This window comes from Panthera leo, chromosome A2, assembly GCF_018350215.1.
Source record: "Panthera leo isolate Ple1 chromosome A2, P.leo_Ple1_pat1.1, whole genome shotgun sequence".
NCBI classification, from domain to species: domain Eukaryota; kingdom Metazoa; phylum Chordata; class Mammalia; order Carnivora; family Felidae; genus Panthera; species Panthera leo.
Window position 1 is genome coordinate 1469909 of NC_056680.1, and position 27537 is coordinate 1497445.

Here is a 27537-nt window from a genome sequence, read left to right on the forward strand (position 1 = left end):
GCGGGGACCTGAACCCCAAGATGGGGAGGGGTCAGAGCCCTGTCCTCAGGTGCTTGCACCCACCAAGGAACACAGGCAGCTTGCCTCTTTCCGAAGGTGGGCTGTGTGTAGGGTCTAACCTGTTGCTCAAGTAAAGGCCTTGAGCTCCTGCCGCGTCCGGTCTGGCCAGCAAGGCTGCCTCCCTCCAAGTGTGGATGTCAGGAGTCCTCTGCCTACCTGGGAGCGTCAGTGTGGTGGGCCGAGGCCAGGCCCCACTTCCTCCTCACCCCCAGGGGCGGGGCTGGAGCCAGCCTTTCTGGCAGGCGGGGCTGGAGGATGGTTTTCTGCCTGCCGCCACCTCAAGATGGCGGACCAGTCTATGCAGGGCAGGTCTGGCCACTGGCTCAGCTTTGGAAGTTGGCCGGACCCTCCCTGCGAGAGCCCTGCTTCCCTGCTTGCCCTGGGGGTGACGTCGCTGGTCCAGACCAACAGTTGAGGCAGAAGATGGTGCTCGTGATGGGTTCTTGAAATTGGCTCATCCTCCTGTAACTGGTGGTCATGGCTCCCTCCCTCTGGGCCGGTGCTCCCCGGCGTGTGAAGGTGCTGTGCCTCGCCCCTGTGAACCCCAAGCCCTGGCCTCCTGGACAAGGCGGTGTCTGCTCGGCCTCTCTGAGAGGGTGCCCTCCCACCCCCTGTGTCAGGAGCCCAGGGCTCCCTAAAAACTACAGGGTGGGCAGCGGAGAGGTCACGGCACAAGTCCCTGGTCTAGAACAGGGCAACCCTGTACACAAACACTGCATCGCTTCGGGGGGGTCCCCAGCGACGTGCCATACGCACCCTCCCGATAGAAACGGCGCACACGCACGAGCGTCGGTGTGCAATCTCAGCGGCCCCGCTGTCCCTGGCGGGTTAGGCTAGGGAGTCTCCTTCCTGAGCCCCTTGGCCCTCCTGACCGCGGGATCAGTCCCCAGTCCGTCCCCCCCCCCCCCCCCCAACAGCAAGGCCGGCTGTGGGAGGGAAGGCAGCGCGGCGGTGGTGCGCAAGGCCCCAGTGCCACCGCTGACTGCGGGCACCTTCAGGGAAGTCCGGTGGGCCGCAGGGTGGCTCTGCTCAGGAAAACTCAACAAGGAAAACGGCCCCCCGGGCAGTCGCCGTTTCTCACAGCTACAGACTGACGCGTGTGAGCCTCGCGCGCCCCTCTTGATCCACACCGCTCGCTCCACAGCAGGACACGGTTCCTTTCCGGCCCCTGTCCTCCTCCCCATGGTCCAGCCACACTGGCTCGTTTTTTGTGTGTCCACCTTAATTTGTAACTCAGATGGGGCTTTGCTTTGTGTTTCTGGTAGACTGTGTTCCAGTTGGGGGTGGGTGCTGGCATGGCCTGTCCCTCCCTGGGCTGCTGCCTCGACCCTCCTCCTGTCCTAAGAGAACCCCAATGCACTCTGCATCTCCACCTCTAGGCGCTGTAATAAAATACTTTTCATTTGAACCTGGTCTGCCGGAACCATTTCTTTCTGCTTACGACAGGGTGAGGGAGAGGCATGAGGGCCAGGGGCCACACTCCCCACTCCCCAAGTGGGAGGACTGGGGCTCACAGAAAAAGCCCCCCAAGGCAGCCGTGAGACCATGACTGTGAGCACCCATCTCAGGGAGGGCCCGCCCCACCTGTGCCTACACCTGAATAGGTCGGCGCAACCCAGCACACTTCCCTTTTGAAGTAAAACCAACTAATTTAGGACTTTTACGTTGGCAAGATGCTTCCTGAGGTCCTGCCTGGACTCAAGGGAGGCCTGGGAACTGGAAGTGGGGTGCAGTCAGGATCACCTTAGGGTTCCTCACCCAGCCTCCCCGTCTCTCCGTGGTCTGGTTCTAGGTCTCTCTGATCCAGGCAGGCCAGCCCTTCCTCCCGGGGAACTTCAACCTCTGGCCTGGAGAGCACTGCTGTTCCACTTAGGCCCTGCTTCCTTCTGGAGCCGGCTCAACCACCCGGCCCGCCAGCCCTCCACGTGTCCACTGCAGCACCGTCCCACGTGGAAAAGAGGTACCTTTATTTGAACAGAACAAGCACGCTGGCCTGAGTCAATGCTTGCAGCTCCCCGCCCGGAGGCGCCCAGCCAGGGCTTGCCCGTCGGTAGGAGTAGAATTCACAGTGGCTCCAGGAGGCCCGGCCCCCATGCCCTTCACAGCATCATCTAGCTTCGTACATTCAGCCTGCACAGGGAAGCAGGGCTGCACCAGCCTTGGGCGCTTCAGGCCCCAGATGGATACACCCAAGGGCTGGGCACAGCTTCTGGGAGGGGACACTCATCCCCCGGTAGCAGCATGTGGCACCAGCAGGTGCCAGACCAGTCTGGGGGAGGGGGGGAGTCAGGGGGTAGGCCTGAGGCACCGGGGTGGGGGTGGGGGTGGGGTCACTGGGTTGTCTCTCCAACCTGCCCCCGCCCACCTCCACCAGTCTTGGGTTTCTGAAGTCTGCTGCAGCAAATCCAGGCTTGGCCAGGAACCCCAGGGCCTGGTGAGGACGGGGAGGGCTCTTCCAGCCCCAGTAGAAAAGCTGAAAAGCCCCACCCCACACTCAGGCCTTCAAGCCACCCAGCTGGAACCTGGCCTCCTCGGAGATGCCAAACTGCTCCAGGGGGTCCTGTGCGGGTGAACAGGTGGTGTCAGCTCAGGCCCCAGAGGCCCCACTCCATCCCACCCCCGCCCCCAGCCCTCTGTGCACCTTGCCGGTCATTTTCTGGATCTCATTTCTGTAGAATATAAGGCTTCTCCGCATGAACTCGTAGCTGGGGGAGAAAGCGACGTGTGCTCACAGAGTCCTGCTCTGCCCCCGGCCCAGACCGCCCCCCCCCTCCACCGGGCCCACACCCCACCTGGCTCGACGCAGAGCCCCCATCCACTCCTGACACTGTTCCTCACTGCGGCACTCGAAGTGATACTTCCTCTCCGGATCCTCGATGAAGCCTGCAGGGGGAGGCAGTCCCCATCTCATTCCCCGGCTCAACCCCCCCCAACCTCCCCCTCCCCCTCAGGCCTCAGCTTCCCACGACCTCTGTCCAGAACTGTCCCTTCCTCCAGTCCAAGCCCAGGCTCAGGACTTCTCACCAGCTGTGCCCTGAATGGAATTCTGTCCCTAAAACGGTACGTTCAAGTCTAGAACCTAAACACATGACCCTATTTGAATACACAACAGTTACCGACGTAATGACTTACTATGAGATTAGCCTACAGTAACACTGGCACCAAGTCTGATAGAATTTGTGTCCTTGTCAAAAATGAAAATCTGGACACAAACAAGGAGAGTAAACCACGTGAGAATGAACACAGGCTGGGGGGACAGGATTCTACAGAGAAGCGCGGGCAAGGAGCACCCTGGATCGCTGGCGACCCCCAGAAGTCAGGAAAGCATGACAAAACGTCTTAACAAGGAACCACCCCTGCACACACCCTGATCTCAGACTCCCGCCCTCCAGATCTGGGGGAGCACACGTTCCTGCCGTTTAAGCCCTTCAAGTGTGGCATGGGAAACTTGTAGAAACTCCGTCTTTCCTCCCTGCCAACCCGACCCCCTCAGGACCCAGGAGGATGCTCCGCAGCGCCCAGAGGACGGCACCCGAGGGGTGCAGGGCTCCCCAGCGAGAGACAAAGTCCTAGTGGATCTGGGGCGGGCACCGCGGGGCGCTAGAATGCGGCGCCCGCCCAGCGGGAAGGCCCAGCTCGACCTTGGGCAGCCCGGGGCAGTGGACTTGATCTCGGCAGAGGCAGGCGGGGCAGGGCGGGGCTGGGGTCGCGGCCGGCCTCGTCCGCCACGCCCGACACTCACTGATGGAGAAGCCGCTGGGCTCTTCCTGGGTGACTCTGCAGTGCTCCAGCAGTAGGGCTCCGACGGGCTGCGGGAAGAGGAGGAGCAGGCGAGGGTGGGGGCGCGCCTCCGGGGGGACCCCGGCCCCCGTGCGCTCCAGGGCGCCCCCCGGGCGGCCTACCTCGGCCTCGTCCGTCCGAAAGTAGAAAAGGAAGTTGACCACCAGCTTCACCAGTCGCCGCTTCAGCACTGCGAGCACAGGGCAGGCTCGCGCGGGCTCGGTGGCCGCCCACCCCCGTCCGCCCGCCCGCCCGCCCGCGTCCCCCTGCGCCCGCCTCGGTGACCCGGCCCGCTCACCGCTGCCTTTCTTGGGGCCCCGCATGCCGAGCTCGGCCGCCAGCTCGGCCGGCTGCCGGGAGAGCGCCTGCAGCTCCTTCTCGTTGTAGCGCATGGCGCCGCCCGGACCCCAAACACGGAGCGCGAGCCGCGCCCTCCGGGCCGCCGGCCGCCCTCGCGCCAAAAAAGTCCCACAGCGCCGTCCTCCCGGAAGTACTACCGCAGCCATTGCGCTTGCGCGCTGCCGAACCACCCATCCCGTCGACCTCGGGCGCGCGGCGCGCAGGAAACAGTAAGCAAAACAGACGATCGTCACATATAACTGCGCAATAAGCTGGACCCGGGGTGGGAACAGAGTAAGGTACCCTCACGACCAGTGGTGCCCTTTGCCGAAGCGGACAAAAGCAGGCGGAGCGGAACGAGTCGCAACCCGACCTCCCGCGAGACCTGAGCCCGCGCGAATTAGAGCCACCGAGAAGTCGTCAAGAGGCTGGTGCGCACGCGCACTTAGAATCCTGGCCCATACTCTCAGTCCCGCCCCCTTTTCTCGCGCCTCCCGAGCCTCCGGCCCACCTCTCCGGGCAGAGCGGGCATGCGCACTTGGGAGGCCCTGCCCGCTTCGTCCCCGGAAGTATTTCCCTAGGATGAGATGCGCTTGCGCGTAACGTAGTCGTAGTGGCGGCGGGCGCGGAGTGAGGAACGGAGCACGGTGAGGGCGGGGGGTGGGGGGGCCCCGAGGCCCTGGCTTCCCTGGACGGGAGCGTACGCGGGCGGCGGGGGGTGCGAGCGAGGGCCGGGCGGCTTCGGGGTTCCCGACGGCCGCGCGCCAGGACAGCCAAACGACTCCCGCGTCCTCGGAAGTCTCTCCGTAGGCCCGTGGGATCGGGTCGGGTGGCGGCTCACATGGTGCCCTCCGCGCCCCTAGGACCCCTGCGAGCACTGATTTGCGGCTCTTCGCCGTGGTTGTGCGGTCCTGAGTCTCTCGAGTCCGGGAAGCTTCCATGCCCGCCCCTGTTGTGTGGGGGATATAACGGCCGCCCCGGGCCCGCCGAGTAGGGAGCGCGGTCCTGGGGGGCGGGGCGCTCGGCGCCGCCCCCAGGCGGCCAGAGCCCGTTAACTGGCCCTGGTCAGACTCGCGTGTCCGGGGCTGCTTTTCCTGGCCGAGAGGAGCTGGCGCTGATCATCCGCTTGCTAGCTTCCCGCTCCCTCGTTGGGCCCCGGAGGCCGCCTCCCTCTCCGTAAAGCGAGCCCTTGCTTTTGTAAGGAGCGGGTCTCTCTGGCCGTGTGGGTTTGGGGCCTGACCTGCTGACTTCTCTCATGATTGGTGGGTCTTGTTTCTGCCTCCCGCCCACCCACTGCAGCTTCCCCTTCCGCTCTCTGAATGTGTTTTCTGCAGGAGTTTTAGCGACATCGTTAGACCTGTTTCCTAAGGCTGAAAGTATTCTCTGCTGCGAAAGCAATTATCGGGGTCACTTGTGTGCTTTTCTTCCATTGTTCTCTCTCCCCCCCCCCCAAAAAAAACACTAATTTCTGCATTTTTCCTGTTAGCCTGGTTTTCTTGACCTGTTAAGTTTTTTCCTCGAAGCTCCCAACATCTCAACACCTATTGATTGGCTTCTGTTTTCAGTCGGATTATCTGTTTGTTTTCCTTTGTTGTGTCGGGATGCATCTCCAGATAGCTTTCAAAGGAATTGATTTTGAGTCCTTGGTTATTTCCTTACCCTCGCGGTTGGAAATTGGAGTGTAAAAGTCTAGGTCGAAAATTCATCTTGAGACTGAGAAAGTGTTGCTTATCTCTGCTCTGATTCTCCTTTGGTGTCTGACCTTTTGTTTCTGTTTTTTTCCTTTGATAGAAACTGGAGGTTTTTCTTGGTGGTGTAGTTTCACGATTGTTTTCATTGATGGGTTTTTGTGTGTTTGTTTCTATCTGAACTGTCAGATTCCCTCAGCCCAGGGATATTGTTTCTCTCTCTGGTAAGGCTCTCGCATATCTTTGGTAAGGCTTCCCATGCTTCTTTCTATTATTGCTCTGAAATCTGACCTATTTTCCCCTTTTTTATTCCCTTTTGTAAAAGGCTTGCTTAATTTGTACTTCCAAGCTCTCGTGTTCTGTGTTTTGTTTGGATCATTCCATGTTTCTGAAGTTTCCTCCTGGTTTTAATTCGCCTTGCTAACTTTTGGCGGGTTGCACTGCTTTCGTGGTGTAGTGCCTTGTCCGGTAATCAAGGAGGACGCTGCCATCATCTGGGGAGGTTTCTGTCAGGTTTCTTTCTTCCTTTTCTTCCTTGCTTCATTTCCTTTTCTCCTTTTCCTTTCCTTCCTTTCTTGATACATGGGGTTTTTCATATCTGGTTATGTTTGAATTGCCAGCTTCACTTAGCGAGTCTCACTGCCCGGCCAGCCTGGGAAGGCGCTGGTGTTTTCTTTGGGGCGTGCGAGACCCCAGCGGCCAGAGTCCCAGGAGCTGGTCTCTGGTGCTCTTGCCGGGGGCCTCCAGCTGGCCCTGCTGGGCAAGGCGTGGGGGAAGGGCAGGCTGCCTGCTGTTTGGTGGGCAGGTTTTGATGGGATTCCCTCTTTTCGGCCTGGCCCTCCCTCCTCTCCTGGGCTCTCCCCCACAGTGCCAGCCCAAGTGCAGTGTCCCTTCGTTCCAGTCCTTCTGACGGTAAAACTCCGGTCTGTGCGAGCAGTCTGTCGAGGCCCCTGGGCACGAGGTCTCTTGGGGATGGAGGCGGGGACAGGGATGATGTATGCAGTGCGCTGCTAGGAGCCAGCAGTTTGGGTCTCTAGTGGTCACTGGTTTCCCTCTGACGTGGCGACCAGTTCAGTATCTGAGTCGGGTTTCCCTGAGCTGACACCCGCGGGGCACACTCCCCAGCCGGCCTCTAACATTCGAGGGGCTTATCTGGCCATTCAGAAGGAACCGGGCTCATCACTAAACTTGTGGGAACCCTTGGCTTTGTTAAAACGTTGCCTTCCGAGTCACTTGGGCAGCTCTTTGCTCCCACTCGGTCCGTGGAGTGTTCCGGAAGTGTCACCCATGTAACACATGACGGGAAACAAGGCATCAGCACAGACTGTGTCCTGGGCCTTGAGCTTGTGTCGTCCTCTCCTCTGCAGACGGGGGGACACCGCTTCCTCCTGAGTCCGGCCCTGACTCCGGAGAGTTGCCTTTGTTTTCTGTTTCTGGCAGCAGCCATCCTGATGGGCGGGAGGCAGTGCGTCCGTGTGGTTTTGATTTGCGGTTCCCTGGGGACAGTGATGTTGAGCACGTTTTCATCTCCTGTCAGCTGCTGCTCACTTGATCAGCATACGCTCCCCCACAGGCACCCCATTTCATTGTTTGGATGAACGCTCTCCCGTAACGTCCTTGAGAAGGTGGGAGGCTCCCCACGGAGGCCCGTAAGTCACTCAAGACCTGTGGGAGAGACCTCCCCAGCCCCCGGCCGTGCTGTGGGCAGCAGCGAGGGCCAGTCGTGTCCCTCTGTGCTCCCCCCTTCCCCCTGACCCCAGGAGTTTCTCACCACTTCCCCCAGAAACGCTGGAGTCTCCCAAGGCACAGCGGGTGCTTCATGGCAGATGCCGGCACAGCTCAGCCCCTGGCAGGGCCTCCCCCGCGGAGCCTGTGACCAGGTCTGGCAGCCAGGACCACGGGGATCCCCCCTGGGAGGGTTGGGGTGCAGCTTTCCCTGGGCTCGCCGCAAACGGCACAGGTGGCGAGGCAGCGGGGGTTCCGTGGGCCGGTGCACTTGCCTCCCTGGCAGGGGGTGCTCTTGGCGTTGTACCCTCTTCTCAGGACCAAGTGCCGTTTGATGGAGTGATTGGGATAGTTGGCGGTGCTTGGCCTCCGCACTTGGCCTGACAGCGTTTCAAAGTGGGAAGCTCCAGGCGTCCTTCTGTAATACAGGGTCTGACCCTGTGACCGGTATAACTGCCCTGAGTCGGCAGCCATCCGGAACGTCCCGTTGCTGGTTTCCGGGTGTGAGGTCTTCGTGTGCTCATCGAGAGGATAAGAACCGGGCCAGGGAGAGGTCGAGGTTCCTCTAGAGTTACAGGGTGACTCCAAGGTCCACAGCACAGCTGGTCTGTACCCCCTGTGTTCCTTGCGTGTGGCCACTATAGCAAATCACCACGAAGTTAGTGGTTTAAGGGCTACAGACTTATTACTGTGCAGTTCTGGAAATCAGAAGTATAAAATGGAGGGCCGTGCTCCTTCTAGGGGCCCCAGGGAGCCCCGTCTCCCCCTTTTTCCGGCTTCCAGAGGCACAGCGTCCTCGGCCTGTGGCCCCTCCTCATCTTCGCGGCCAGCAGCACAGGGTCTGCCTGGCTCTCAGCCTCTGACCCTCTGCCTCCCTCGTGAGGACACTGGGCCCCTGGGGAACCCAGGGTCACCCCCACTTTGGGACCTTGAATCGATCCCGTCTGCAAGGTCCTTTTTGCCATATGTGGTTCCACGTTTACTGTTTTGGAGATTAGAATGGGGGCGTCTTTGTGCGGTCATGTTCACTGCTGGGCCTGTCCCTGTGAGCTCACTTCTGCAGAGACAAGATAGTGTGGGTTTAAGCCAGCGGGGCTGATACTGACCAGTCAAGAGGGAGAGTGTTCAGAGACGAGAGAGAGGTGCCTGGGGGTTGGGTTTGAGCCGAGTCTGGAAGAACGTGGGAGGCACTGTGGCAGGGAGCGGAACGGGGTATCGAGGGCTCAGGGGAGCCCTCCTGGGCCACAGTCAGGTCTTGAATGTCTCTTGTGCGTTAGGAAGAACAGGTAGATTCTCTTCCTCCTCTTCAGCAGGTTTTCGGCTGAGCTACAGGACTCCGGAGAAGTGAGCAGACACAGAGACTTCGGGCCAAGGTCCGGGAAGGCTTCTTGAAGCAGGTGGCTTGGCCGTTTCTTCCTCGTTGCCCTTTTGGGTCTCTGAGCCTTTACACCTTTCGGGCTGCGGGGGCTTCCTGTCCAGGCCTCCCCCAGGGCCAGGCATGTTTATCCTGTTCCTGGTTTGTGCGTGCCTGGGCCATTCTGGGCCCTCAGCCTACCTGAAGATTGGGGAGGGTGGGAGGCCATGAGGCTTGTCCCCATCAGGAGTTGGCGGGGTGGGAGACTATGGGGTGGGGGGCAGGGGGAGGGATGGGAGACTGCAGAGGGTGGGGGGAGGGGGTCTCTCCTGCCCTGTCCCCTGCTGTGCCCTGCACTGTCACAGCCTCTCCCTTGTCCCTGCAGGTTTCTCCGGGGTCTGGTAAAGCCCCAAGGCCATCACCATGGACTTCCAGCATCGCCCTGGGGGTAAGACGGGGAGTGGAGGCGTGGCCTCCTCCTCAGAGAGCAACCGAGACCGCAGGGAGCGCCTCCGGCAGCTGGCCCTGGAGACCATTGACATCAACAAGGTGGGTTGAACCGAGGGCAGGAAGCCCCCTCCGTCCCGTGTTCCCTCGCTCTGCCTTCTGTCAGTGGAGCCACATTCACTACGCCCGCACCTGGTGCCCTTCGCCCCGCTGCCCAGCTCTCCGGGCCTCGGGTCCCGGTCTGTAATCAAGAGAACTTGACCTAGAGCAGCTCCAGCTGCCCACCCCAGAGACCGCCTGCTGTTCGGGGGGGGGGAGGGGGGTTATCGCGTGAGTTTTTTGTGTGACTGACTTACCAGAGGCGTGGGGAATTGCCAGTGGCGAGGACCAAGACAGTGTCGTGTGGATCGACGTTCTGGCCACGAGCAGCGAAGGGCAACGTTTTATTTGGCGGTTCAGAGCTGTCGGTAGACCGGGGTTTGCCCGTCGGCACTGCGGACACTTAGGGCCAGAGCATCCTGGGTGCTGTTGGCAGCCCAGCAGCATCCCGGCCCCCGCCCACTCAGTGCCAGGATCACCCCAACTGTGACAAACTCCAGTGTGCCCTGGGTCCACGCATGGTGCCCCTTAGACTTCAGACTCCTCTGAGACGAGAGCTCTCACCCTGTGCCAGGCCTCACCTGTGAGGTCAGCTGTGTTCCCGTCCCCATTTTCCCAAGGAGACGAGGGAGAACCGTCACGGCCAACAACGACACAGTCACGGGACAGCGAGTTAGGATTTGAACCCCCGTGGGTCTGTGCCACTGCCCCTATTCGTGGAAGGCTGCGTGGCTGGCCTGGGAACCCCGCGTGCAGAGACCAGGGTCTCCACGGGCCTTCGTTGAGGCGTTTGCTTTTGTTCTGGTGTCTGGCTTGTGCCGCAGAGCTTGGCAAAGCCGGCGAGGTTAGCGACGGGCCCCTGGCCTGGCCTGGCCTGGCCTGGCCTGGGAGGCGGGCGCTCAGCCATGCCGTCCTGGCTCTGCTTCCTTCCGGACCTGGAACCGCCACCGGGGCCGGGTGGAGAACCAGTATCGTGGGCCCCCAGCCCTGCCGAGCGGCCTGTGTCCACGGGATCCGGGGGGGCGAGGGGGGGGCGGGTGCCGCCTCAGGAGGGCCCCGTGGAGCCTGGGCCACGGGCTCCTCCTGGCCCCCTGTCCTCGAACGCCTGCCCGAGGGAAAGCCGCCTCTGCTGCTTGGACGAAGACCGGGCTCTGGCTCTTCACGGCACGTGCGGGGCCACGGTCGCCGCTGACGGATGTTTCTCTCCGCAGGACCCTTACTTCATGAAGAACCACCTGGGCTCCTACGAGTGCAAGCTGTGCCTGACCCTGCACAACAACGAGGTGTGTTCTCGGCTCTGGGGTGGATTCTGCTGCTGCGCGTCGGGGTCCCCCGCCGCCCGGCCCGGCAACGCTGCCCCCTTTGTAATTCCGGGACATCGTTCAGGGCCCGCCCGAGGGTGGAGGGGCTCGGGCCTGCTACCTCAGCAGACTGCGCTCTCGGGCACGTCCTTTAGGGGAGACCCTGCGTGCTCCGGGCGCAGGCCAAGCACCCCGTCCCCGGTCTGCGCCATAACCCCCGCTGCTACCGTTACTGCGGGAGCGTGCCGTCGGCCCTGGGCCAGGCCCGTGCCCGGGAGTTCTAGATCCGGTTTTTGGGATCTCGTCGGTGTGGCTCCAAGTGGGCTCTTTGAGTGACCGGGAGGGCGTAGTCCGCCACGAGCGCACGGTGCGCAGATCCGCCCCGGAGCGAGTAGATCCGGCTTTCCCCTTTCCCGTTGTTGAGCGTTCGGGTTGTTTGCGGCCACAAGTGGTGCCGAGTCGCACGGTCTGTCCCCCTCGGCGGTGCTGACAGAGGAGTCGGGTCGTTCTCGGGGGTGCTGAGCCGCGTCCCCCACCCGCTCGATGCCAGGACCGCCCCGGTCACGACCACCACACACTTCCCCAGACGCCACCGGTGCTCCCCTGGCGATCGAGAAACGGCGAGTCCGCCCCGCTCCGTGTGGAGAGGTCCCCTGGGCTGTCGTCAGGTCGGACCCGGCGGTCACGGGGCACGTCACTTGGGGGGTACCAGCCTCCACCGTGCAGCCGGGCCCACTGATCACCCCCCGCGGCGCTGGGCGGCGAGCCTTCCCGAGTCCCACGCGCCGTGCCAGCGGGCGCTCGCAGACGCCTTCTCCGGCTCGGGGTTGCTCCGCTTCGTGCGAACGTGCCGGAGCTTGTCTGTCCGGCAGCCACCCAGCGCCCGCCTCGAGGCAGGGCCTGTGGACAGAGGCCGGCTCCTCTCTGCCCTCCCGCCCTCGCTCACCTGGTCTCGAACCACCCGTGTGCTTTTCCCGCTGCAGGGGAGTTACCTGGCGCACACCCAGGGGAAGAAGCATCAGACCAACTTGTGAGTAGCTGCGCCCCCTTCCGGCGCCTGGGGTCCAGCCCCTCCAGGAGCTGCGTCACGGGGTCTCCCGGGCCTTGGGGCCGAGCAGAGGGTGGGCGCGAGGAGGGGCGGGAGGTGCTCTTTCCCCAGCGGTCAAGCTGATCGTGCTGCAGCCTGGGGCTTCTGTAACGCGGGGAGAGAGGTGAGGGTCACAGAAGACCCCCTAGTGAGGGGCAGCACAAAATGTGATGGGGACAGAGGTGCCCCGAGCCTGTCCCGGCCCCACTGCGTGCGAACCCTGGGACCCCTAGCCAGCACCCCCACCCCCGTGCCCCTGGCCTCTCAAACTCCCAAGGTCGCTGTGAGGGTTGGACAGCTCCCAGCACCTGGGCCTGTGGCCTTGGCGGCCCGTGTGGGGGGCCACAGTGCCGTCTCTGTCCCGCCTGCAGGGCCCGGCGAGCCGCCAAGGAGGCCAAAGAGGCCCCCGCCCAGCCGGCGCCAGAGAAGGTCAAGGTGGAGGTGAAGAAGTTTGTGAAGATTGGCCGCCCGGGCTACAAAGGTAATTCTGTCTGGGGGCGGTCTGGCCCGCAGCCCTGTCCTTGAGCCACACAGTAGCTGCTGTTCTCTGGCCCTTTGCTGCGGAGACCCCCACTTGTCCGTGCCTCTCCTGTTTCCCATCGGAAGGACCAGGCTGGGACCGGCGGCCCCCCTTTCCTGTCAACGTTCCCAAACAGCTGTAACAGAGTGTCAAGGCTTCTCGGGCCCCGTGTCCCCGTGTCTTAGGAGCAGGTGGTTCTTTACTGTGCTGTTGGGGGACATGAGTGACCATGGGGGGGAGGCCCTTTCCTTGACCTTGGGACAGGGTGTTGGTGCTTCAGCCTGACGGAGGAGAGGATGAAGGTCTGTGTAAGAAACCACTTACTTAGTGGAACTGACGGCAGAGAGGAGGGTTCTTGGATCACCTGCCAGAAAGTAGGTTAAGTGGCTCCATTGGAATATAGTGGACTGTGTTTCCGGGAGTTAGAAAGAAAGAGCTAGCAGGCAGCTGTTCTAACTAAAGGTAGTGATGTCTGTGCGTGACTGGCACTCCAAGCCCGACACAGCAGCGCAAAGGTCCTGGGGCAAGTCTGCTTGATAAGCTAGGGCTGGGATGACAGGATCTGAGGGGGGTGGGGGGGCAGGTGGAGGCCACCAAAGGCCTTTGGGCCATGGTAGGCCACCTGGTCTCTGTCCTGAGTGTCATGGGGAGACGCTGGAGGGCTTGGGGGGAGCGCGGCATGTTCCAGAGCTGTATGGAGAGCGGTCTGCAAGTGAGAACAGGGCCACTGGAGGCCTGGCTGCAGGGCTCTAACGTGAAGGGCGTCCTCCCAGAAGCAGGGGCACAGACCCCGCTTGCTGTGTGTGCACAGTGTGCGCCCTCTTCAGATTCCGTTGAGTGTCGTCCCAGGCCTCGAGGTGAGGGCCACGGGGCCCGCGTCCTGCCCACGCACACCCCTGACTCTGTGACCTCAGGCAGGGACCCCACGGTCCTGGGCGGGTAGCCCTGGTTCACCAGCCAGACGACGGGCCCCAGCGTCCTGCCCTCCCGTTCGCGGGTGGCGTTTGTCCACACCCGTGGTCCCCTAGCCTCCGGGAGCACGAGCTGGCCTGGACCTGATAACCTTCGTGTGTTGCAGTGACCAAGCAGAGGGACACAGAGATGGGCCAGCAGAGTCTCCTCTTCCAGGTAGGGGCAGCCGGAGCCCGACTGGGGGCGGGAGGGGGTCCCTTGAACGGCGGCGCTGCCACCTGCCCTCCCCCACCCCCCAGATCGACTACCCCGAGATCGCCGAGGGCGTCATGCCCCGCCACCGCTTTATGTCCGCCTACGAGCAGAGGATCGAGCCTCCGGACCGGCGCTGGCAGTACCTCCTGATGGCCGCCGAGCCCTACGAAACCATCGCCTTCAAGGTAGCACCCACGGGGTCCCCCAGCAGCCGTCCCCCAGTGGGTCGCGGTCTCTGGAAGACTGGGGAGCTGTGTGAAGCGACAGCCGGGGGGCTGGGCGTCCAGAGGTGGGTCCCCACCGAAGGGCAGAGAGCCTGACGTGGCCCTGGTGGGAAGACACCCTTGTGGCCAGGCTGTTTGGGGACCCGTAACCCCATCCCGGGCAAAGAGCACAGCCTTTCCCCGGGGCCCCAGGGCTGCTAGGTAGCCGGGCTGGGACATCAGCCGCCGCCACCCCCCTCCCCACACAGGTGCCAAGCAGGGAGATCGACAAGGCCGAGGGCAAGTTCTGGACTCACTGGAATCGGGAAACAAAGCAGGTGAGTGAGTCGGTCTGGGTCCAGGCGCTCGTGGGGCCTTGGGCATCTGCCCCAGCCGGCCTGTCCCCTCTGGACCGCCGCTCAGCCCCTTCCGTCTTCTCCAGTTTTTCCTCCAGTTCCACTTCAAGATGGAGAAGCCTCCAGCCCCGCCAAGCCTCCCCGCTGGGCCCCCCGGGGTGAAGCGCCCCCCGCCCCCCCTGATGAACGGTCTGCCCCCCCGGCCACCGCTGCCAGAGTCTCTGCCCCCGCCACCGCCAGGAGGCCTGCCCCTTCCGCCCATGCCGCCCAGCGGGCCTGCACCCTCCGGGCCCCCGGGCCCTCCCCAGCTGCCCCCACCAGCTCCTGGGGTCCACCCCCCAACGTCTGGGGTCCACCCCCCGGCACCAGGAGTCCACCCCCCGGCTCCCGGGGTCCACCCCCCGACACCAGTGGTGCACCCCCCAGCATCTGGGGTTCACCCCCCTGCTCCGGGCGTCCACCCTCCAGCCCCAGGGGTCCACCCCCCTGCCCCGGGTGTCCACCCTCCCCCCTCTGCCGGGGTCCACCCCCAGGCCCCAGGGGTCCACCCTCCAGCTCCTGCAGTTCACCCCCAAGCTCCGGGGGTGCACCCCGCAGCTCCCGCGGTTCACCCCCAGGCCCCTGGCGTCCACCCTCCAGCTCCTGGGGTCCACCCCCCAGCCCCAGGGATCCACCCCCAGCCTCCTGGGGTTCACCCCCCACCTCCTGGGGTCCACCCATCTGCTCCTGGGGTCCATCCCCCAGCTCCTGGGGTTCACCCCCAGCCTCCTGGAGTTCACCCCTCAAATCCCGGGGTGCACCCCCCAACTCCCATGCCTCCGATGCTGAGGCCCCCGCTGCCCTCCGAGGGCCCTGGGAACATTCCGCCCCCTCCCCCAGCCAACTAAAAAGCTGCCCCTTCTCCAGGCCAGTTCGCTGTCTTGTCCTGTTCCTCTCCAAGCTATGTGCTTTTGTGCAGGGTTGTGCCATGTCCCCAACGGTCATTAAACGGTCTCCCCTGATGCCCGAAGTGACCTGCTCTGTGGGGGAACGGGGGGGGGAGGCTCTGTGGGTCAGTAGGTGTGGTAGTTTCACTCGCTGCTGGCGAGCACCCACGTGCACCCCCACCATATATGTGGGGAGCTTGGGATTGGGGCCTCAGTGTCCCTGTGTCCTCCCAGGATGCCGGTGGGTGAAGGACAGACCCAGGCAGTCAGCAGCGGGTCTGGGCTCTCTTCTGCGGCCGCTCACCCTCCTTGGGGTCTCCAGCCAAATGGCTGTGCTTCTGCAGCTCCAGGGTGCCAAGAGGCAGTGTGAACGAGCACTTGGGGAGCCCCAGCTTCGCTGGGAGACCACCCTCCGGCCAAGCCCATGCACCCAGCGGTCTGAACACCAAGATCTCTGGTCCCCATCAGAGCCGGGTGCCGGAGTCCTCCAGGGCGCCTGCCCCCCTGCCCCCATCCCAGAGCTGTTGATAGTCTGCGCTGTCGCTCCCTGGTCTGGTTCCCACTCCCTCCTGCAGAGGGGAAAACCTCATCAAGGACAGTCGTTGGACCAATTGGGCACGGGCGGCACTCTGTATCACGGGTAGGAAGATAGGCGGTCAGGCTGGAACAGAAGAGGCTTTGAGAGGCTCCTTTGGCTGCCCGGGCCCATGGTGGGGCACCAGACACTGGCCCCCAAGGTCACACCCCAGAAGGAGATAGGGGCTTTGCTCCTGCACAAACATCCCGGTCTCCTCCATATAAGCCAGAGCAACACGGCCCCTCGCAGCAGCTAGGATGCCTGGTCTGCTCTCTCCGCCGGCCCTCGTGCTGTCGGTGATGGGGGCTCTGCTGATGGCCGGGGACCCTGGGGAAGAGGTCTCCGGCACCCCGGCCCTGCCCGGAGGGCCAGCCACAGGCACCGGGGGTCTCATCTTCCACCCGGATTGGGACTGGCAGCCCCCGGGCGGTCCCCAAGACCCCCTGTGCCTGGTGACGCTGGACAGGGGTGGTAACGGGAGCGGCTCCCCGCTTCGGGTGGTGGGGGCGCCGAGAGGCTACGAGCACGCCTTCCTCGAGGCCGTGCGGCGGGCCCGCTGGGGTCCCCACGGCCTGGCCACCTTCGGAGTTTGCGCCCCCAGGGACAGGCAGGCCGCCCTGTTCTCTCTGCGGCAGCTGCAGGCGTGGCTGGGGGAGCCCGGGGGGCGGCGGCTGGTGGTGCTGCACCTGGAGGAAGGTATGTAGGGAGGGGGCCACGGCCTGGGGGGGGCCACGCTGCCACCACTCTTTCCAGACCAGGTCCTGCCGGAGCCCAACTCTAGACCCATCTTGGCCTCCTGGGAAGGCTGAGGCCGAGGGCCCAGGAAGTGGGGGCCCTTCGTGTCCGGGGGCTGCAAACCCCCCGATGCTTTGCTTCCAAGCCCACCCCTCCTGCAGCCCTCCTGGGAGGTGTTCACCGCCCCCCCACCCCATGAAGGAGCAGAAGGGGGTCGGGGCAGAGCCATGCTGCGCCCACACCCCCCCTCCAAGGGTAGTGTGTGGCCTGTTCCCAGGAGCTGCTGGAGGAAATGGTTTCCCAGGGGACCCTATGGGCTCCCCCCACTAAGGAGAGCCCCAGACAGACCCCAGGGGTGCTCCAGGCTCCTCGTATGGGGGCAAGGCCCTGCACCCGATGTCTGGGTGTCAAGCCTCTCCCGGTAGGGGTGGGGGCTCTCCCCGCAGGACTGCAAGACGGGCTTCGGGGAGGGGCTGGGGCCTCGGTGACTCAGGTGTTGCCCCTTCCCTATTTGTCCCTCCTGGCCACAGTGACATGGGAGCCGACACCCTCACTGAAGTTCCAGGAGCCCCCGCCTGGAGGGGCCGGTCCCCTAGAGCTGGCGATGCTGGTGCTGTACCCTGGCCCTGGCCCCGAGGTCACGGTCACAGGAGCTGGGCTGCCAGGCACCCAGGTACCAGGGTATTGAAGGGGGTTAGTTCTGGGGCCTCCAGGAGCCCTCACCCAGCAGAGGAGGGGGAATGGGGTTTTTTAACTGTGCTGAACAGAAAGGTTCCAAGTCCGCTAGTTGGAACCTTGAAGGGGGGTGTCAAGGGCAATGGGCAGAGCAGGGCTGGTGTCCTCGCCCCCCCACCTGGCTAGGCTGAGCCCCTGTCTCCACAGAACCTCTGTCAGTCCCGGGACACCCGCTACCTGGTGCTGGCGGTGGACCACCCAGAAGGGGCCTGGCGCAGCCCCGGGCTCACCCTGACCCTGCAACCCCGCAGAGACGGTAGGCTCTCCAAGAGAGGGACCGGGCAAGGGCGGGCGGCCCGCGGGCCTCGGCCCCCCGCTCAGCCAGGCCCCCGGGCCCCCCGCCACGCAGGTGCGCCCCTGAGCACCGCCCAGCTGCAGGAGCTGCTGTTCGGCCCCGACCCCCGCTGCTTCACACGCATGACCCCGGCGCTGCTCCTGCTGCCGGGGCCCGCGCCTGCACCGCTGCCCGCGCGTGGCCTGCTGGACCAAGTGCCTCTCCCGCCGCCCAGGTGTGCGCAGGCCCACGTTGGGGGTGTCGGGAGGGGAACCCTGCGCCTTCCCCCTACCGCCCAACTCCGCCTTCCAGGCCCTCCCAGGAGCAGGCGCCTGAGGAGCCACGGTCCAGCGCCGACCCCTTCCTGGAGACGCTCACGCGCCTGGTGCGCGCGCTGCGGGGGCCCCCGGCCCAGGCCTCGCCGCCGCGCCTGGCCCTGGACCCCGGCGCGCTGGCCGGCTTCCCGCAGGGCCTGGTCAACCTGTCGGACCCCGCGGCGCAGGAGCGCCTGCTCAACGGCGGCGACGAGCCGCTGCTGCTGCTTCTGCTGCCACCCGCCACGCCCACCGCCGCCGCCGCCGCCGCCGCGGACCCCGCGCCGCCACGCGGCCCGGCGTCCGCGCCCTGGGCCGCCGGCCTAGCGCGTCGCGTGGCCGCCGAGCTGCAGGCCGCGGCCGCCGAGCTGCGCGGGCTCCCGGGGCTGCCGCCGGCCGCCACGCCGCTGCTGGCGCGCCTGCTCGCGCTGTGCCCCGGCGATTCGGGGGACTCGGGGGACCCGGGGGCCCCCGGCGGCCCGCTGCGCGCGCTGCTGCTGCTCAAGGCGTTGCAGGGTCTGCGCGCGGAGTGGCGCGGGCGCGAGCAGGGCGGACCGGCGCGGGCACAGCGCAGCGCGGGGGCCGGGGCGGCCGACGGGCCGTGCGCGCTGCGCGAGCTGAGCGTGGACCTGCGCGCCGAGCGCTCCGTGCTCATCCCGGAGACGTACCAGGCCAACAACTGCCAGGGCGCGTGCGGCTGGCCGCAGTCCGACCGCAACCCCCGCTACGGCAACCACGTGGTGCTGCTGCTCAAGATGCAGGCCCGCGGCGCCGCCCTGGCGCGCCCGCCCTGCTGCGTGCCCACGGCCTACGCGGGCAAGCTCCTCATCAGCCTGTCGGAGGAGCGCATCAGCGCGCACCACGTGCCCAACATGGTGGCCACCGAGTGCGGCTGCCGGTGAGCCCCGCACCGTGCCCCCCGAGTGGCGTCCCCGCCCATATTTATTCGGACCCCCATCATCGCCCCAATAAACACCGGCAAGCACAGGCTGACGTGTACGTGTGTGCGCGCGCGCGCGGTGGGGACCGCCGGGGGGCGGGGGGGGCCTCCTCCCGGCCAGCTCGCCCCTGGCAGGAGGGGCGGGGTCGGGTCGCTGCCTGGCCGGCGCCCTCCCCCCCTCCCCCCATCTCCCCTTAGAGCTGCCATCTCCGCCATTCAGGCCCAGGCAGGTTCCGGCGTCGAGGCTCAAAGGAGCAGGCGGCCCCGGGGGCTGCAGCACTCAATTTATTTCACTGAACCGCGGGGGCCACCGAGCGGGGGTCCCGGGACTGTGTGTCACACAGTACCGAGGCCTGGCTCAGTCCCGCCCCTTGCCAGCCCGCTGCTTCTGGCGGCCCGGAGGCCGGTCCTCGTCCGGCCGCCGCGGGGAGCCCCAGGCCTGCCTCTTCCTGCGCCCGGGGTCTCCGGAGTCCTGCGTCCAAGGCCGACGGCCCCCTTCGCCTGCCTCCCAGCGCCGCGGTAGGGCCCCTCGGGGCTCCCTGGCGGCCCGTGGCTTCTCCTGCTTCCGAGCCCTCTCCTCCCTCCGCGGCCTCTCCTTCGGCGGCCTCTGCTCCTTCGGCGGCCTCTCCCTCCGAGGCCTCTCCTCCTTCCGAGGCGTCTCCTTGGGCGCGCGCTCTTCCCCAGCAGCCTTGTCTGCAGCCTCCCGGCTCCCAGGAACCTCGGCCTTCTCCTCCGCCTCCACCTGGGGCGCGGGCGGTCCCGATGGGGGGACCCAGGCCTCGGGCTTCGGCTGCCACGCCGGCGGTGTGAGACGGCGGGGTCAGCGCACGCCTCCCCTGCCGGCCCAGGCCCCTCCCCCCACCGCCCGCGGTCACTTAAAGGAGGCGCTTACCGGGGGCGGGGGCCGGGGCGACGCTGGCTCCGGTGCCGACCTGGGCGGTACCCACGGCTCGGGGACAGGTGCAGGGGTGCCTGCCTCCCCCGCCACAGCATCTTGGAGGGGAGGGGTGTCAGCCCAGGCCAAGGCGCACACCGCGCCCTCCACCCGCGTCCTCCCCGCTGGAGCCCTCCCCCCTCCCCTCTCCGAGCCTTCCGAAGGGAAGGCTCCAGGGTCTCACTGCTGCGGCGCCCCCTTCCCTCCCAGTCTCCCTCATTCCAGGTGCAAAAGGGCGGCAAGAGCTGCCCGGAGCGCACACACTAGCAAGGGGGCTCACAGGGCCAGCCCTGGGCGGGGGTAGGGGCAGGGCCCGAGGTGGGTGAGGACCTGTTCACCGAGGGGGGAGGAGCGCCAAAATCCGACGTGGGGAGAGGAAGGGCCCAGGGTCAGGTCGCCGGTGGGGGTGGGGGTGGGGGAGGAGGCCCCGCCCTGGGGGCGCCCAAGGTCAGTCGCTGAGCAGTGTGCCTGCACAAGGCGGGGCAGTGGGGGGACGAGCACTCCTCTGAGGTCCACACCGTGGCGGGGGCGGGGGGAGGGGGAAGGGGACGAGCCCGGGGAGGCGGGGGCGGGTATTCAAGACCCCACCCCGGAGGGCGCAGGCTCACCGCGGCACAGCTGGAAGGCCGAACCCAGCATCGCCAGGAGTGAGGCGAGCACCAGGCACTTGTTGAGTGACAGGTCTCCCCAGGGCAGCTCCTCGCTCAGGGCCGGGGCCGGGGCCGGGGGCGGCGGTGGCCGCTGCGGGGGAGGGGCGGCCTGCGCCTTCTTGCGGGCGGGGCTCCGGGGAGCTGCGGGAGCAAGTGCTGGGCTGGGCACAGCCCCACGGGGCAGACCTGGGCCCTGATCTCAGCTCCTCCCTGCCTGGCCTCGCGGCCCTGCATGCCTCGGAGCTTCCCTGGGATGGGGAGAATAATCTAGAAGGTAATTAACCCAGGCTGAGGTTGTGTTAAGCTTTAGCAGAGGGTCCCAAGCCCTTTTGGTGACCGCTGGTGACACCCGGGACAGAACCCAGCCAGCAGCCCCACTGCGCCCCGTTCCCTTCCCCCTACATCCAAAGCCCCAGCAGCCCAGGATCTGACGCCCTGCTGGGCCGCACCCACGCCCCCACCTCACCCCTGCCTTCTGCAAGCCTACTTGCTCCAGCTTTCAGCCTCTCTTTCCCAGCTCCTAGGGCCACTTTGGTCACAGGCTCTTTTTCGGTCTTCTTGGGCCTGGCATCCACATTGCCTGTGGGGCTGCCCTCTGCTGCCGGCTCTTGAGAATCCTATGAGGAGTCACCAGTCGCCTGGGGTGTTTCCTTTGTCTCTTTCCCCTAAGGGAGCCCACACCCTTCCCACGGAGTATAGAAAGCCACCCCCTTGGCCAGCGTATCCCTGGCTGCAGGGGCATCGTAGGTTGAAACCCCGGGGCCCCGGCTGCTCACATGGGACCAGCTGCTAGAGTCGGCCAGCCTCGGTGTTGCTGTAATAGGAAAAGAGAGAGAGTCAAGGTCGTGAGACCCCCGGGCCCATCCCACCCTCTGCTAGGCTCTGCAGGGCTAAGGGTGGGTGATGGCTCCCATTTTACAGATTAGAAAGGAAACAGGCCCACAGGCAGCCCTGCCCACAGGCACACAGCACTTTGCGGGCAAGCGGGGATTTGACTCCTGACCCGCGGGGCCCAGCGCTTATGTTTCTGGGGCTCTTTGTAGATCCCCAAGGCACTAACGGACAGAGGTCGGAAACCGGGAGCATAGTTTAAACCAGTCCAACGTGGGAGTCTAGGTCCCGGTCTCTGGAGATCAACCTCCGGCTCAATGGGAAGACAGGGGCTTGGGTTCCATCCTGCCAGTGCCTCTGTGGGTACCTCGAGCCCTGTCCTCCAGGGGCTGGTCAGGGCAGGGGTCAGCCAGCGTGGAGAGGTCCTGGCCTGCTTGGCAGCTGCCCAGGCCCCCATCCAGCTCCTGCAAGGCCCTGGTTGTCATGGAGACGTCTGAGACGCCTGGGATCCGGAGATGGGCGGGAGGAGGGCTGCAGAAAAGGCGTCTCGCCTGAGAGGCGTCTTGCACTTGCTGAGGCCCTGCTGTGGGCCTGACCTGGGGGGCGCCCCGTGTACACGAATCGACTGGCCCCCGCCTCTCACCTCAGCCATTACTGGCCCCTCTGCCCGGAACCCCCTTCACCTGGCAAGTTCACACTCAGCCTGGCGTGGCGGGACAGCCTTGCCCTCATGCCCCCCGCCCCCTGCCTTGGGACCCCTCCCCATAGCCCACCCTCCCTGAGCACAAGGAGGCTGCTGGGGCCCAGAGAGGGCTGGGACCCCCCCCCCCCAAGGTCACACAGAGAGGAGACAGAGCCCAGACCAGAACCCTTGGCCCCAGGGTGGACTCATGTTCTCTGAGAGCAGGGACTATTTTTATCCGGCGCCGGAAGCCAGCGCGACAGGCCAACGTGGTGCCAGCCCCTCCCAGGCTGTTGTCCACATGGGGTCTCCGGACCATCCTGGTCTGCCATTGCTGCACCCCCCCCCCCACCCCTAAATCTAGAAGCTCACGCTGCAGCGGTCAGGACCAGCCTCACTCTGGCCACTACAGGCAGGGAGGGGCAGGGGCCCCCCGGGAGCTTCCTGACCCCAATGCTGGGGCCTCCTCCCACTGCCTCTGCTCCCATAGGGCAGATGAGGAAACTGAGTCTCTGGAGACAGCCGTCAGCCGGAGGTCGGAGGGAGCTTATGGTCGAACCCAGTCCTGCCGATTTCCCAAAGCCTTTGGGGTCTCCAGTGCCCCTGGCTGCCAGCACCATTGTGTCACGTCTCCGGCCAGAAAAGTGACCCTTCCCTGGGGCTGGAGCAGGGCATTGGGGGAGGGGCCCCGACAGGCCAGGCCGCAGGTATGTGCCCTCAGGTATGTAGGGGGGCCGCCACGAGAGCTGGGGACTCCCGCGGACCTCCGAGATGGCCTCCCCCAGACCCAGGGGACCCCCCACCTCTGCCCAGGCCTCCCCCTGCCCTACTTACTGTGCACAGCCGCCACAGTGAGCCCGCTGGACAGATGGAGCACGGGGAGGGTGGCCCCCAGACAGACAGCAACAGGTGCCTGGAGGCCGCGGCCTGGGCCAATGAGCTCAGCAGGCTGCAGGGAGAGGGGGGGAGGCCCGGCCACGAGGTTGCTGCTGGGGTGGCCCCCACGCTCAGAGCAGGACTGGGCATTGGCCCAAGGGTGACCCCACCCCCGCTGCAGCACAGAGCCGCTGCTGGGCTGGCTACGGTGGCCTGGGAAAGCTGCTTGCCGTCCCCGAGCCCAGGAAGGGAGGTCGCAGAGGCGGGAGCACCCAGGGAGGGTCCCTCGAATTCCATCAGCAGGCATGTGGAGCATCGATTACTGCGGGGCTCAGCTGCACCCCTGCTCCTGGGGCCCGGTGGGGCCTGTGGGGCCAGGGGCCTGAGGGCAAGACGCCAGCTGGGACGCCTGTTTCCGCACCTGGAATCCATATGAAATCCGCGCTCACAACCATGGGCGCGGTGGCTCTACCACCACCAACTCCAGAACATTCTGTCTCCCCAACAGCAACCCCCTCCCCGTTAACCGTCACCGCCCCTCCCCCGGCCCCCACGAGGCCCCTCCCCGTCCGCGGATGAGCCCGTTCCGGACGTTTCACACGCGGACTCACACGCCGCATGGCCGCTCGTGTCGGGTTCCCTCCCTGAGCACCGCGTGTTCGGGTCCGTCCGCCGGGCGGCGGGGGCGGACACGCGGCGTGTATCCGCTCGCTGGCATCCGACAGGGTGAGATGAGGGAGAGGAGAAGACGTGGTGGGTGGTCAAGCCCCGGGTCAGATCCCGTCTTTAGAAAAGGTCGAGATCATGTTCATCGTGGATTTTTATACGTTGATTTTTTTATTGTGGTTATTAAATACACACAACCTGAAATTCACCATCGTAACCGTCTCTAAGCGCACAGCTCAGCGGCGTCAGGCGCTCACGCTGTCCTGCACCCGCCCCCACCACCCGTCTCCAGAACTTTCCATCTCCCCAGACTGAGACCCTGCCCCCAGGAAGCACGGACTCCCCGCCCCCTGCCCCACCCCTGGCTCCCAGCGTCTGCTCTCTGTCTCTGTGGACGGGACTCCTCTGGGGACCCCCTGTGCGTGGGGTCACGCGGGACGTGTCCTTCTGTGTCCGGCTCCTGTCACTGCGCACAGTGGCCTCCGGGTCCCTCCACGCGGTGGCAGGTGGGAGGACGTTCTTCCTTCCTGAGGCTGGGTCATACTCCGGGGTGTAAGTGGACCCAGTGCGTTTGTCCTTCATCCACCGAAGGACAGCAGTCATGCTGCTATGAACACGGGGGTCCAAATACCTGTTGGAGTCCCTGCTTTGAAGTCTTTTTTTCTTAATACCGGATTTATGAGATGCCCTTTACATGCCAGACTCATCACCTGTAAAAAAAAAACAACAACAAGTTTTTAATATTAAAATGTGTGAAGAGGGGCACCTGGGTGGCTCAGCCCCGACTGCAGCTCAGGTCATGATCTCACGGTTCGTGAGCTCGAGTCCCACATCAGGCTCCGTGCCGACAGCTCAGAGCCTGGAGGCTGCTTCGGATTCTGTGTCTCCCTCTCTCTCTGCCCCTCCCCTGCTCAGGCTCTGTCTCTCTATGTCTCTCAGTAATAAATAAACGTTAAAAAAAAAATTGAAAGATTACATAACAATGAATTCCATTTCGTATGACAGAATTAAGGGGACAAGCCCCGTGAGCTCATGTAGAATCTTAAAATACCACTTTACCTGGACAGGACCAAAACATACATTGGAAGTTACCAGAGTGGCATGCCAAGTGACCAAAAAAAAAAAATGTCCCCACCTTCCACAGGAGCTGTCTGGATAAACAGAACCCCCTGAGTAACTAACGTGAACCGTCAGAGTAAAAAAGTCATAAGCTTATTTTGAAAGCCTCCAAAACCTTTTTTTTTTTTATTTTTTTTTTAACGTTTATTTATTTTTGAGACAGAGAGAGACAGAGCATGAACAGGGGAGGGTCAGAGAGAGAGGGAGACACAGAATCTGAAACAGGCTCCAGGCTCTGAGCTGTCAGCCCAGAGCCCGACGCGGGGCTCGAACTCACGGACCGTGAGATCGTGACCTGAGCCGAGGTCGGACGCTTAACCGACTGAGCCCCCCAGGCGCCCCCCCCAAAACCTTTTAAATACCATAGATGAGCCATATATTTTAAAATGTGTGACAAGACACGATTTCTGTAACTGTAGGTCTGTGGTTCTCAGCCAGGGTGACTCTGCCCCATGCTGAGCCATGGCGGGGGGGGGGGGGGGGGGGGGGGACGCTGCTCTGCCCCCAGAGTGACCCGCCCCGACGTCAGCGGCACCGGGAGGAGACCCTGTTGAATTTAAACTGTCAAAACACGGTGGACTATATCCCGCCATCAGGACAGAACCTAGTGAGTCCGTTCCACCCCAGACACACGTTGGTTGTCATAGTAATTACCCAGTGCAAACAGGTCTCCCGGGAGGCAGCATGGGAGCAGGAGCATCAGGACTTGGGACGGGGGTCTCTGGGCTCAGAGAGCCCCCGCGTGGAATCCCAATCAATTTTCACGCAGCCGGGCTCCCATGGTTGCTGTAAAAGTCATACGCTTGTGGGAAATGTGCCCGCACTCAGTCAGGAGGGCCCTCGCCCTACGGGACCCGTTCCCACATTTTTCCCCCACGGCTCACATGAGGCCCCTTGAGGAAGGTTGATCTTTGGGACACGCCTCTGACTCCGGTACTGGGTTCACTGTACCCCCCCCCCCCCAAAACACATGCTCAGGTCCTAACACCCAGAACCTCAGGACGTGGCCTTACTTGGGAATTGGGGTCCGCTGCAGATTGAAGGCGTGTGTCCCCCCCCCCCCAATTTGTATGTTGAAACCTAATCTCCAGCGTGACGGTATTTGGAGGTGGGGCCTTTGTGGTGATTGGGTCGTGAGGCTGGCGCCCCCGTGGATGGGATCAATGCCCTCATGAAGGAGACCCCAGAGAACCCTCCCCATCCCTTCCCCACACGACGACACAGGGAGGAGACAGCCGTCCACGAACCAGGAATGGGACCCCCCCACCAGACACCAAATCTACCGACGCCTGGACCCTGGACTCCCAGCCTCCGAAACCGAGAAATAAATCTCTGTTGTTTACAACCCCCCCAGTCTGTGACATTCTCAGGATGGGGCTCTTGTAAGGAGAAGGGACTTTGGAAACAGACACGCGCACGGAGGAGATGATGTAGATACACGCGGGGGGTGGGGGGGCAGACACGGAGGGACGCGGCCACCGGTGGAATGTCCGAGCCACCAGGAGCTGCAGGAAGGGCCCTCCCCCTTCCCTCCCCACCTCTAGGGCAGAGAGGGGGAGGGCGCCCTGCGGATGCCTGGGTTCCAGACTCTGCCCCCAGAAGTTGTTTTTAGTCCCTCATTTTGCGGTTATTAGTTACGGCAGCTGCAAGAAACACATACATCCCCAAACTTCCTTCTCCCCACGTGACCGTGCAGAGAGGCAGGGGTCCCCTGCTCTGGGGGGCTCTGGGCTCTCTTCTCCATATTCGAAGGCTCATCCTGAGACCCGGACCCAGGGGTTTGCAGCTGGAAAGCGAGAGCCCCTTCGGGACCCTAAGGGAGGTGGATTGGAGCAGTGGGTCACCAGCAGCATAAACCCTGAGCGAGTAAGTTCCCCCCAGGAGCCACCGTGAAAGCTGACAAATGTGCCCACCCGCATAGCTGAGGCCAGCGGCCCCCCGCGCCCCCAAAACAGAGCGCATTCTTCCTATTACACGACAAAGCCCGAACATTTAGAAAACGTAGACGAGCTCGGCGAGGACAGTGTTTAGCAAGCCCAGCGTACTCCCGTCCCAACGCAGACACTGTCAACATCTGAGGATTCTTTCCTCGCTGTTTCCGTGACCCTCCGTGGTGACATCACTTACGTGTTCACTTTTTAAAAACCAGCATCATCCGTGAGGATCTGAACATCTTGTTTAATAAACTACGCTTTCTTTTCTCTCAAGAGCATGTTATGGTTTGGGGCGCCTGGGGGGCTCAGTCGGTTAAGCGTCTGACTTCGGCTCAGGTCATGATCTCACGGTTCGCGGGTTCGAGCCCCGCGTCGGGCTCTGTGCTGACAGCTCGGAGCCTGGAGCCTGTTTCGGATTCTGTGTCTCCCTCGCTCTGCCCCTCCCCTAGCTCACGCGCTCTCTCTCTCTCTCAAAAATAAATACACATTAAAAAAATTAAATATATATATATATATATATATATATATATATATATAAAGAAATGTCTGTAAGAAACATGCCTGTGTGTATTTCGTTTCCTCAGTGAACATCCTCTGCTCTTGCATTTATTTCTTTTTAAGTAATCTCTAGGTCCAACGTGGGGCTCGAACTCAACACCCCGAGATCAAGAGTCACGCCCACCGGCTGCTCTTGTATTTAGCAACAGAAATTCTACAGAAACAAAGATAAACCGTGGTAAAAACAGAGGTGCGGGCCACACGGGGCGGGACAAAGAGCGGTGCCACCGTTACGTTCGGGTGGCAGCCTGTGGATCATTTTCTTTCTAAAATGAAACCTTTGTAAAAACACTTGGGCACCGCAGAGTAAAATAAGGAAGAGAGCATCGGAAAATATCAACGAGACAAAGAAATAGTTGGCCCGTGTGAGATACTCCGCACCCGTTTCTTGGTCGACGCCCCCTCTGGTTCTTTGAACCCGCGTGTTTACCGGCCTGTCACCATGTCACCAGCACGGTTTGGTGTCCTGTGCTTTATCGCACGGCCGCAGACGCCTGTGTGGATTCGTGGCCAGGTTGCAGCCGTCTGAAGCCTTCCTTGGGCCTGACGCACAGCCGGGCTGTGTGACACGTGTTCAGAATGGCTGGTGACTGCTTAGCTCCCGTTTCCCTGCTCAAGGGGCCAAGACCCTTCTGCTGTCTCGTTCCTGGGAGTGAGGTT

The 27537-nt window shown here is 63.6% G+C and overlaps 4 protein-coding genes across 21 annotated transcripts; 2 read left to right on the plus strand and 2 right to left on the minus strand.

Annotated features, from left to right (window-relative positions):
- Nucleotides 1-2010: 2010 nt before the first annotated feature.
- Nucleotides 2011-4475, minus strand: PLEKHJ1 (pleckstrin homology domain containing J1). Its single transcript, XM_042927887.1, has 6 exons — nt 4139-4475; nt 3963-4030; nt 3803-3869; nt 2853-2943; nt 2702-2765; nt 2011-2620 (listed from the first exon to the last, which is right to left on the minus strand). The coding sequence occupies exons 1-6, from the start codon at nt 4344-4346 to the stop codon at nt 2555-2557; spliced, it is 564 nt and encodes a 187-aa protein (XP_042783821.1). The 5' UTR covers nt 4347-4475; the 3' UTR covers nt 2011-2554.
- A 199-nt stretch (nt 4476-4674) lies between these two features.
- Nucleotides 4675-15127, plus strand: SF3A2 (splicing factor 3a subunit 2). Of its 16 annotated transcripts, none has more exons than XM_042927873.1 (11): nt 4992-5376; nt 7441-7516; nt 8906-8989; nt 9332-9495; nt 10704-10775; nt 11777-11823; nt 12252-12361; nt 13479-13528; nt 13612-13752; nt 14040-14108; nt 14213-15127. In XM_042927873.1, the coding sequence occupies exons 4-11, from the start codon at nt 9370-9372 to the stop codon at nt 15011-15013; spliced, it is 1416 nt and encodes a 471-aa protein (XP_042783807.1). In that variant the 5' UTR covers nt 4992-5376; nt 7441-7516; nt 8906-8989; nt 9332-9369; the 3' UTR covers nt 15014-15127. The 16 variants fall into 16 exon arrangements, with proteins under 16 accessions (XP_042783820.1, XP_042783818.1, XP_042783806.1 ...); XM_042927876.1 differs by lacking the exon at nt 7441-7516 and adding an exon at nt 7651-7747; XM_042927886.1 differs by lacking the exons at nt 4992-5376; nt 7441-7516 and adding an exon at nt 4675-4826 and having other exon boundaries at nt 8903-8965.
- A 583-nt stretch (nt 15128-15710) lies between these two features.
- On the plus strand, nt 15711-18664 carry AMH (anti-Mullerian hormone). The gene is made up of 5 exons (XM_042927868.1): nt 15711-16325; nt 16895-17037; nt 17247-17355; nt 17449-17608; nt 17686-18664. The coding sequence occupies exons 1-5, from the start codon at nt 15887-15889 to the stop codon at nt 18587-18589; spliced, it is 1755 nt and encodes a 584-aa protein (XP_042783802.1). The 5' UTR covers nt 15711-15886; the 3' UTR covers nt 18590-18664.
- A 230-nt stretch (nt 18665-18894) lies between these two features.
- On the minus strand, nt 18895-23132 carry JSRP1 (junctional sarcoplasmic reticulum protein 1). 3 transcript variants are annotated; one of them, XM_042927891.1, is made up of 8 exons: nt 23022-23132; nt 22559-22673; nt 21410-21638; nt 20988-21025; nt 20699-20828; nt 20170-20352; nt 19523-19620; nt 18895-19429 (listed from the first exon to the last, which is right to left on the minus strand). In XM_042927891.1, exons 1-8 carry the CDS (start codon nt 23030-23032, stop codon nt 18986-18988), a joined length of 1248 nt encoding a protein of 415 aa, XP_042783825.1. In that variant the 5' UTR covers nt 23033-23132; the 3' UTR covers nt 18895-18985. The 3 variants fall into 3 exon arrangements, with proteins under 3 accessions (XP_042783825.1, XP_042783822.1, XP_042783823.1); XM_042927888.1 differs by having other exon boundaries at nt 21410-21650; XM_042927889.1 differs by having other exon boundaries at nt 18895-19417; nt 19520-19620; nt 21410-21650.
- Between the last annotated feature and the right edge of the window lie 4405 nt (nt 23133-27537).

Excerpts from the sequence above, each read along its gene's own strand:
- SF3A2 (XM_042927886.1), top strand. The coding sequence starts at position 9,370 with ATGGACTTCCAGCATCGCCCTGGGGGTAAGACGGGGAGTGGAGGCGTG. Across the intron at positions 10,776-11,776 it reads TGACCCTGCACAACAACGAG|GGGAGTTACCTGGCGCACAC; the intron begins GTGTGTTCTCGG and ends TTCCCGCTGCAG. Across the intron at positions 13,529-13,611 it reads AGCAGAGTCTCCTCTTCCAG|ATCGACTACCCCGAGATCGC; the intron begins GTAGGGGCAGCC and ends CCCACCCCCCAG.
- PLEKHJ1 (XM_042927887.1), bottom strand. The coding sequence starts at position 4,346 with ATGGCTGCGGTAGTACTTCCGGGAGGACGGCGCTGTGGGACTTTTTTG. Across the intron at positions 4,031-4,138 it reads GGGCCCCAAGAAAGGCAGCG|TGCTGAAGCGGCGACTGGTG; the intron begins GTGAGCGGGCCG and ends CTGTGCTCGCAG. Across the intron at positions 2,621-2,701 it reads TCCAGAAAATGACCGGCAAG|GACCCCCTGGAGCAGTTTGG; the intron begins GTGCACAGAGGG and ends TCACCCGCACAG.
- JSRP1 (XM_042927888.1), bottom strand. Across the intron at positions 21,026-21,409 it reads CCTGGAGGACAGGGCTCGAG|CAACACCGAGGCTGGCCGAC; the intron begins GTACCCACAGAG and ends TTCCTATTACAG. Across the intron at positions 20,353-20,698 it reads GAGGCTGAAAGCTGGAGCAA|CTCCCCGGAGCCCCGCCCGC; the intron begins GTAGGCTTGCAG and ends TTGCTCCCGCAG.
- AMH (XM_042927868.1), top strand. The coding sequence starts at position 15,887 with ATGCCTGGTCTGCTCTCTCCGCCGGCCCTCGTGCTGTCGGTGATGGGG. Across the intron at positions 17,356-17,448 it reads CCTGCAACCCCGCAGAGACG|GTGCGCCCCTGAGCACCGCC; the intron begins GTAGGCTCTCCA and ends CCCGCCACGCAG. Across the intron at positions 17,609-17,685 it reads GTGCCTCTCCCGCCGCCCAG|GCCCTCCCAGGAGCAGGCGC; the intron begins GTGTGCGCAGGC and ends TCCGCCTTCCAG.